The sequence below is a fragment of the Equus caballus genome, chromosome 9 (assembly GCF_041296265.1).
Source record: "Equus caballus isolate H_3958 breed thoroughbred chromosome 9, TB-T2T, whole genome shotgun sequence".
NCBI classification, from domain to species: domain Eukaryota; kingdom Metazoa; phylum Chordata; class Mammalia; order Perissodactyla; family Equidae; genus Equus; species Equus caballus.
Window position 1 is genome coordinate 14,259,569 of NC_091692.1, and position 9,557 is coordinate 14,269,125.

At 51.5% G+C, this 9,557-nt stretch overlaps 1 protein-coding gene and 1 long non-coding RNA gene across 4 annotated transcripts in view; one reads left to right on the top strand and one right to left on the bottom strand.

The window, feature by feature from the left end:
- The window catches only part of LOC102150230 (uncharacterized), a 126,125-nt gene extending 119,444 nt beyond the window's left edge, over positions 1-6,681 (bottom strand). For all 3 annotated transcript variants that reach the window (XR_011421552.1, XR_011421551.1, XR_011421553.1), the window contains exons 1-2: positions 6,545-6,681; positions 5,947-6,005 (exon numbers count right to left, since the gene is read on the bottom strand). This is a non-coding gene — a long non-coding RNA (uncharacterized lncRNA). The remainder of the gene's footprint in view (positions 1-5,946; positions 6,006-6,544) is intronic.
- Positions 6,682-6,859: 178 nt separating this feature from the next.
- On the top strand, positions 6,860-9,349 carry MSC (musculin). Its single transcript, XM_005614697.4, has 2 exons — positions 6,860-7,369; positions 8,266-9,349. Exons 1-2 carry the CDS (start codon positions 6,860-6,862, stop codon positions 8,350-8,352), a joined length of 597 nt encoding a protein of 198 aa, XP_005614754.2. The 3' UTR covers positions 8,353-9,349.
- Positions 9,350-9,557: the final 208 nt, after the last annotated feature.

Sequence of the window (9,557 nt, forward strand, 5' to 3'; positions counted from 1 at the left end):
ATATTTAGGTGGTGCCTTTCATAAGCTGCTGGACACTGGGGATATCCAGAAGGACAAGACACAATCTCTGCCTTCCTTGAGCTTACAGTTTGGTCTTTTCATTTTCTTCTTCTTTATTTTAATTCTGCTCCTCTCTTCCCTAAAGGAAGTTGCCTGAACGTGGCCATCTAAGAAAGAACAGGAGCAGGGCGATGGAACAAGACAGGAAGATATTTTACCTAGTTCTCTTTCCAACATCCTCCAGGAGGCCTCCTTTGAGACTGAAACCTAAAGAGGAATGTAACTGCGGCTCCCCCCTCCCTGCAAGCTAACTGGCTCGTTATCCTTGCTAATTGGGCAGAGCAGCACAAATAAACCAAGGGAAAAACACATCCAGAAAAAGTGGGCATTTTTCCCAAAACACCCCCCTGCTGTCTGATCATCTATGAGAGCTCACTTCAGAACTGCAGGTCAGGGAGCTTAGAGCCGGAGAAACAAAGTTTGTACGTAAATAAGCCAGGCCCCATCTTTTACAGAAGAGCTGATGAAGGGACTGGTTGACAAAGTGTACAGAATCCTTGCTCTCTGACACCACAAAGTATCTATTACATGAGAACTTCCTTCTGGCGCCAGGAGGCATTTACTTTTCACTTGATGTCCTATAAGGGATGGGGGTGCGCGGCGGAGGGCTGCTAAATGAGCAGCAGCGCCCACTACTATTGGGAGAGGAAGTAGAGAAAGAATGAGCCCGTAGGAGAGAGAATGGGGACAATAACGTAATAACTGACCTTGTACAATGCTCTATGGCCTCCAGGGGAGCCTGCACACTGGCAGTCGTGTTGAGCCTCACCACCACCTGGGAGGTGGGCTCTACACAGAGAAACAGCTCCAAGTGGCCCAAGGCCACTCAGCCGGTAGATGCAGAGATCTCCTGATGTCTGCAGCAGAGCACCAGTACGTGCCACAAGGCAGGAGGTCATTCTCTCCTAGGTTAACTCCACAACTAAATCCAACAGGGCCAGGACCACATACTGGAGACCACAGCCGTGTGCTGCATTTCAAGGGATGTTTCCATAATGGAGTATTTTCACATTCCCAAAGTACTGCCAATAAAAATCAATAGTCAAAGAAAAATCTCCCGAGATACAAGTTTCTTGGCTTCTGCCTAAGAGTGAAAAGCTGTCTCAAGGGATTTCTTAAAACAAGACTGCTCGCAGACCCACAAGCCACAGGCCAGACTTGTTTGCCCTTCAGGATTTTCCAAATCAATGAGGTCCAGGGATTCTGCAAACAGGCCTCCAAGGGAGACCTTCACCGCAGGGCTTTTTCCGCGAGAGCTGGGCTGCTGTACTCCACTGCTTGAGTGGTCAAAGTGATTTGCAGCAGACACACGACATTCCAGGTGGAATCCGGGGTTTGCAGAACAGTTACACACTGGCGCAGCCTCCCTAGAATCCACAAATACAGCTTTAAAAGAAAATCTTTTCCCAAAGCCACGTGCATCTGTAGTTGTCAAGATATCAACGAGGATTTTTATTTCCTCTCCTGAATGGCAGAGGAAATCAGGTCTCTGCGTCTTCTCACTCTCCGTCTCCCTTTTCACTCCTAACCCTGGCTTTTCTGCCTTCAGCCTCCCCAAGCCTGATGCATCCTGGCACCGGCCTCTCTCCACGCTCAGGCCTTACCGGGCTCTGAGGAGGCAAAAATCTTGCCACACTTCTTGGATGAATAAACCAGCAGCAGGGGATGGTTGTGTCTGGATGACAGAGGACTCCTCTGGTCGATTCCACTGTTCCCACAGGTGCCCAACCATGTGGCTGGTGGGCATCAAATGCCAGGAGCTCCTTTCCTTCCCAGGCAGGGGGCGTGGGGACATTCAGGATGCGCCCGAGACACAAACTGCCCGGACCTGGAGCTGGGTTCAGGGCTTCGCGTGGATAAAGGAAGAAGAGCCTGGGCCTAGGGAAAGGCTGGTCACATTCTGTGCCCCCAAGCGACTTGCCTCCAAGTGACCTGCCCCTCACGTGACTGGCATCCCACGTGACCTGCACAGTACGTGACTCGAACATCCCATGACCTTGAGCCTTCATCTCCCTGGCCTGTGCGTCTACTCTGTACCCAGGGCTGCTCTGAAGAGGCCCAGGTACTGGGCACCGAGCCCAGGCCGGCGTCCGCAGGGTGGCCTGTCCTGCCTGGAAAAGCGAGCCAAGGCCTCTCCGGGGCTGAGGTTTCCATTACCAGGAGCTGCGGAGATCCAAACCGGAAGCGTTTCTCCTGGCGTCCTGGGTTTGGGCGGATTAGACCAGACCAGGTGCACGTGGTGAGGCGCAGGCCAGATGACTGGGATAGGCGAGAAAGGATGTGACGTAATGTGCGCGCCCCACATTATCACGCTTTTTCCCACGAGACTATGCCTTCCGAGGGGGCAGGAGTCCGTCTCACCAACACCTGCCACAGCAAAAAGTAGCCACTCAATGCATGGCTACACAGTTAATCCCTGAATTATCCAATAGAAATGCAATGCGAGCCACAGATGTAATTTTCAATTTTTCGTAGCCATATTATAAAAATAAGAAACAAGTGAAATTAATTTTAATAATATTTCCTTTAACCCAATATATGCAAAATATTATTATTGTTTGACATATAATTTTTTTAAGTATTAATGAGATATTTGGCATTCTTTTATTCATATTGTTTTCAATATCTGGGGTATATTTTACAGTAGTGTACTTGACTAGTCACATTTCAAGGGCTCAACAGCCTCACGTGGCAAGCGGCTTCCATATTGGCCAGTGTTGACCTAGACTCTTTGTTTTCCTAGATCAAAAGTAGGAGTGATCCCAAAGGTATGGGCAATTTCTTCAGCCAACCTGACAGGTCAGAACCTCACGAGGCTGTGGGGACACACCACCAGGGAAGTCCTGTGGGGAGAGCTTTACCCATTCAAATGCATTCCCACATCAACCATTTCTTAAGCACCTACTTACTATGTGTTTTGACTTGGTGTTCACAGAAGATAGATGCAGCCTCTGCTCTCCCACACCTGCCCTGCCCAGCTTCAGACGTCCTCAGCCAGTCCCACTACAGAGCTGGGGGGGAGGGGGCGGCACTGAAAGGCCATCTTTTCTATGGCCTGTAATTACCATCCCACCTCATTCTCCTTTTTTAGAAAACCAAAGTCTGCATTTTTGAATATTTTAACCTATTAAGCACCTTTCTGTGTTACATCCAAGCATGCTGCTTTTACATACCCTCCAACCTCATTTAGTCCTTTTGGTAACTCTGATTTAGGAGTTTTATCCCAGTTTTCAAATAGGGAAGAGTGAGGCTTGGAGAAGTGCTGTGACTTTAGGAGGAGAGAACGTGGAGAAGGAAGAAGTTTCTAATGCAGTCCCATCTATTTTCCCTCAGTGAGGTCCCTGAGGAGATCTGCAGAAAATGTGAAGCGATGGCACCGGGCCCTTCAGACCCTACAAGCCAGCGGGTAGAGAAAGAACATGGCCTGGCGCCATTTTAACCCAGAACAAGGCCTGGAGCACAAAACCTGGGTCAGCTCCAGGCCCCGTCGCTTACTAGCTGTGTGGTGTGGGCAAGGCAATTCACAGTAATAAAAAGAACTAGCATTTATCCATCTTTCCCTTGTTTCAGGCTCTGGCCCAGGCAATTGCTCTTCTACTTTTTCTTTCTCACAACAAGATAGATAGTTCATTATATAGATTAGGAATCTGGGCCTCAGGAAAAGTTAATTGCCAAAGGTCATACAGCCAATGAGTAGGAGAGTCAGGATTAGAAAACATTATCAAATATATTAACGTTTGTTTTATAATGTAACTTTAACCTCCCTCCCTATTGCATACTTAAAAAGAACATCTTAGAGAATTTGAAGACCATCAATGCACACCATAAACAACTGTATGTCCATGTTATAGATCTAAAAGGTTGTAAAGCAGCAGCAAATGTGCTTTTTTAAAATACAAAAATGTGCTTTTTTAAAATACAAAAATAAAGGCTTTATTATTCATTTGCAAGGGGTAACTTGCCAAAACAATTAAAACAACTGGGTTTTCAAAAGAGAAAGCTGTACTTGAACTGTTCGATTCATGGGGCTGTTGTAATCATTGAGAGAGAAGGAAAAATAAAAGCGTTTTGAAAGTGTAAAGCAGTGACAAACATCAGATAGCATTAGAAACATGTTACAACAAACTGCGGTTCTATACTAATATGAAATGTACATGAGGATACATTTCCTGATCTTTATTAGGAGTCTGCAACCTCGAAAAAAGAGTGAGAGAATGAAAATACATCTAGAAAGAGATGACGGGAAAGGGAAAATGATAGAAAGACAAAAGAAAAATTGAGAAGATAGCTGTCTTTTTTGAAAGAGCACAGAGGGAGAGAAGAAGAGGAAGAGAGAGAAGGAAAAAGAAAGGAAGGAAGGAAAGAAACACGGAAAGAGGAAGGAAAAGAAAGAAGGAACAAGGAAAGGAAAAGGCTACGAAAACAATAAGCAAAAATTGTTGGAGCCAGGCAGTTCCTTCAAGAAAAAGAAACTGGCCGTGACCCGCTTAGCGCTGAGGCTGGGTACAGTTTTTGCGACTGTTTAGAGAAAATCTAGCGCTCACCCCGCCATTAATCTTTTCTAAAGAAAGACTTTGTTCTGCACCTGTATAAACAATCCAGATTTTTAAAACCTATATGCCTGCCTCTAATGTGTGAGGCTGTATTTATACTGATAGCTTCAAGTAATCAATAGGCCAGCAAAAAGCTAGCCTGGGATCTCCCCCTTGACATCTTTTTGCTCTCCCTTCTCTTTTTCTGCTTCCCTCCTTCGCCTGGCGCGCCTAGAGTCAAGTTCAAGTTCAAGTGCTCCAGGACAGATTCCTTCGCTCTGTGGAATACTCCCTGTGCTTTCCTTTTCCTAGCCCAGAGAGAACTGAGAGCGAGTGATCTTTTTATTCCACTGATCTTAGAAGGAGCCCTTCCCCCGCCCCCAACAAAATGACAAAATTTACCGAGAGAAAACCTCTGCAAATGGGCGCGAGCGGGAGGGGTTGTGTGAAACATCCCTCACGAGGGAAGCATGGCCTGGGAGACAGACGAAGGTGGAACGATGCCTGAGTGATGAAGTCAGCCCGGGCCAGCCACCTGTTGCGGCACTTCAGGCACGGAGCCTGGCGCATTTGTTCTGCTCGAGGAGTCGCGGAGCGAGGCTGGCCCTGTGGCTTCTGCCTGCCCTGCCCCGCGCTGCCGGCACGTCCATCTCCTTGCGCTTCGCTCAGCCTGGGAGCCTTTGGGCTTTGACGGGAAGCACAAGAAAACCTAAATTGGGTGTGAAGACTCACTTTCCTCGTTGGAAAACGGAGTAACCATATTCCAACCTCAGAAAGTTTTAATTCTTTAGTTGTTGTTTTAGGGGGTTTTTTTGGTTTGTTTTCATTACTCAGTGGGCTGTCACGTGGCGCCTGCTCAGTGACCGGCACACAGCAGGCACTCAGTAGCTGGCCATTGGTGTTCCTTCCAAAATAAGTACACATCCCCGGACTACGTATTGCAAAGGCCCTTGGAGTTAGAAAGTGATGAGATCACAGTTTTGTTTTATTTCCTTCGGGGGCTGGGGGTAGGATGTTTTATTTTTGGTTGACGTGGGTCACGATAATTCTGGGTGCTATTTGTCGTTTTTGAAGTTGGACGATTGTGCTGACTTAGCATTCTGCTTCCAGGGGCATGCTCTTCAAGACACAAGCCAAAAGAGTAATCGATTCCCTAGACTTTAACTCACTCAAAGGGTGGGGGCAGGATCCTCTTTCTTATTGTGGTGTAAAATCAAAATCACACATGGAACTCTCAAGACAGTAGAAAATAGCAGATACAACATCCTGTGGTGTGTGGTGGGGAGGCGGGTAGGATAGGAATATCGAGGGTCCGGAGATCTAAACACGGATGTTGGGTCCATACTCTACTCACCAGCCTGGAGATTTGGGGTCCTTTACTCAGCATCTATCTCTGCGGCTTAGCTTCAAGTTCTGCAAAGGGGAGATAATATTTGAGTCACAGACGTTGTTTGAAAATGAAACGAACGGATGTAGAGTAAAGTGCTTTGTAAATCATAAAGTGATGCTAAAAGAAAAGGAGGAGGAAGAAAACGCGAGGTAACTTGTGGGCTGTTCAGTGTCGTTTGCTTGTTTTGCTTTTACTCCTGTGTGGGGCCAGCCTTGGATACTCAGTCATACCCTATGAGCGATGAACTTGGAAAACAGAGTTCTCCTGAAAACTGGTAGAGAAGCAGAGGTAGCCATCCTGGGGTTCTAAGGGTCTGGCAATCTTCACCATCGCTAAGATTAGTTGGGAGTGGAAGTGGGGTAGGTACGAACAAGGTCCCCTCCATCACTAGCCCAGCGCACGCTTAGCTCGCGCTGACAGTCTGAGGGGCCATCGCCACCCCCCGCCCCCACCCCAGGGTCCAGATCTCGGCTCAGCAGAGACTTCCCCTTCCCCCGCCCCCACCAGCAGATCCTCTGAGCTCAGAAAAGCGGTCCCCACCCCTTCCACGCCCCTGCCCCACCTCTTGCCCCCCTTTCCAACCCCCTCTTCTTGGCCTGGGGTGGTTTGTTCCGAGGAGTACAGATAAATAGTCCTCTCGAAAGGCGCAGCTCGCGGGTGTGCACGCCGAGCCTGGGCCGGGCCGCCGACGTCTCGGCCGCGCTCTCCGGGGTCCGCGGCGGGTCTTGCTCTCACGCTCCGCGCTTCCCGACTCGGGTCTCTAGTCCTTCTCCGAGTCCGGCCTGGCCCCCGCCTCCGGGAGGGAGCGGAAGGCGGAGACCGCGAGACTGGCCTGGGAGAGGAAGGCGGGCGCGCTTGGGGCCTGGGGGACGCAGCGATGTCCACCGGCTCGGTGAGCGACCCCGAGGAGATGGAGCCGCGGGGGCTGCAGCGGGGGTACCCGGTCCCCGCCTCTAAGAGGCCGCCCCTCCGCGGCGCCCAGCGCAGCTACATCTCGCCCAGTGACAACTCGTCGGCCGAGGAGGAAGACCTCGACGGCGAGGAGGAGCAGTGTGCGCTGGGCGCGGCCGGCGGCGCTGGAGGCTGCAAGAGGAAGCGGCCCGGGGTGGCTGGGAGCGGCGGCGGCAAAAAGCCCCTCCCGCCCAAGGGCTCGGCCGCCGAGTGCAAGCAGTCGCAGCGGAACGCGGCCAACGCCCGCGAGCGCGCCCGGATGCGCGTGCTGAGCAAAGCCTTCTCCAGGCTCAAGACCAGCCTGCCCTGGGTGCCCCCCGACACCAAGCTCTCCAAGCTGGACACGCTCCGGCTGGCTTCCAGTTACATCGCGCACCTGCGGCAGCTGCTGCAGGAGGACCGCTACGAGAACGGCTACGTGCACCCGGTGAACCTGGTAGGGGCGCTGTGCGAGGCCGGGGGCGAGCGGCCAGGAGACGCCCAGAGCGCTCCCGGGCGCCGGGCAGAATCAGGCCGCTGGGAAGAACCGCCGAAACGGGGGTTCTGGTATGGGTGGTGAGGAGGCCAGTTTAGTTTCTCCCAAATCACGAGAGGGGCCAGCCATTTTCCTGGAGAAGAGCCATCCACCCTTCTGGGTTTGCATCATTCTCATCATTGTACTTGGTGCTTTGCCCAGTGACAGCTATTGGTTAATATCCTACTTCCGGGGTGAATCTGGGTTCCAGCTGGGTCTACTGCCCGGTTGCAGATTGAATGGCAGATCTCCCTCGCCCAGCTTTTTCCAGCTAAGAGTCTGACAGGTTTGGTTCAACAAGCCCTACTTTCCGAAAGGAGGAGGGACGACCAAACTCTGTTATAAAGAGCCTTTGGATTTTTTTAATTCGCGCAGAAAAGCAGAGGTTTCCCCAAATGGGATTTGTCTGGAAAGCCCCTCTCCAACCTGCCAACTCTCCTGGCTTGAGAAAGATCATATCCCAGTTCCTACTTGGAGCGGAGGACTGAGTGTGTGTGTGTGTGTGTGTGTGTGTGTGTGTTGGGGGAAGGGAATTAAACCACAAAATCCCAAACTTTTGCAAGTCTCACCGAATCATCCTGAGGGCAAGTCCGGGAGGAAGCACAGACCGACGTCTCGGGGCTCACGTAATCAAACTCCAGTAAAATTAAAATCCTAGTTTAGAGACAAGACACGCCAATTCTCAGAACACTGATAAAATCTGAACTACTCAAGGCCAGGGATATTCCAGGGTTCGCTCAGGGAGAGCGGTTTCGGTTTGAGACAGGACTCTTTATCTGGGCTCCTCCAGTATCTGACGCTCTTTTTTGATTTTACAGACGTGGCCATTTGTGGTCTCGGGACGACCCGACTCTGACACCAAAGAAGTTTCCGCAGCCAACAGATTATGTGGGACCACCGCTTAGATCGAACTCGAACCCATTCGATGAGGTTATTGATTAAGCGCGTGTTTTGGGGGCCACGGAGAGAAAGGAGACAGCGTGAGAACCCCCAGAGAATGGGAAGAAAGTTCCATTGGAGTCTTCTAGACCCCACCCCCACCCCCGCGCGAACTGTGAACAGCACAGCTGGCGGGCCTGGGGGGCAGAGCCGGAGGGTCAGCGGCGTGGCTGTCCTCGCAGGGCGCCCACGGCTCCGGCTGCCTGGGATCTGGGCGATGACACTTTACCTCTCCAGAAGGATCCTCCTTCAGTCGAGAGCGCGGACCCAGATCCGACCTCGGGCTCTAGCAGTGTAGACTAACCCCCCGCGCTGCGGTCTGAGCCCAGCGCCAAACTGCCTGGGGGTTCGTTTCCAAGCTGAGCCAGACGTGATGGCCCGACTCTGCAGAGCCCAGGCCTTTTAAGGTTAGGCAATGGTTAGAACGCGCTCTCGGTGATCGGCCTTAAAGACTGAAGTCCTCACGTGAGACCCACATAGGGGGATCTTTTTAAGTTGCAAAGAGAGGAGAGTGGCATATTTGGGCCAGGTTTGTATCCCACAGGGCAGCGAGGCGGGACGAGGACCTCTCGGCGCCAGGAGAGAAGGAGGCACGCTTTACCTGAGCCGGGTTTGGCCCGGCGCGCTCCGGGTCCCCTGCGCCCACCTGCACCAGGCTCTGGTCTTCCTCGGGCCTCCCTCGACTCCTTCCTCCCACCTCCTTGCAGCGTGCCCTCCCCGACTCCTGACTGTCCCCACCTGGCCGCCCCCTCCAAGCTCGGGTCGCTCCCTCCTCCAACACCGCCTCCCGGCGCGCAGTTTCTTAGTCGCTCGGGGAGGAGCGCGCGGTGGGCGCCTGGGGCTGCTCGGTACCTAACGACCTAGCCCAGGGGAAGGCTGCCGCCCGGCTGCACTACCACGGTAATTAGCAAATGTAAATAAATTTATTTTTTTATGAATAATAAAACGCATTGTGAAAACCGAGTGCCCCTGGGTGCGTCCGAGTGTAGTCTTTGTTGCCTTCTAAAGAAGTTTGGTCTGGAAGTTAAAGGAGCCCTCGTGGTTCTGGACAGGGGTTTTGGGTCATTTGGGGCGGAACGGTAGTGATCACGTTTGCATCACTGCGTTTCTGAATGGAACTGGTTACTTTCTATGATTCTGATTCTTCTGGAGACAAGGGTTCCTGGAAGGC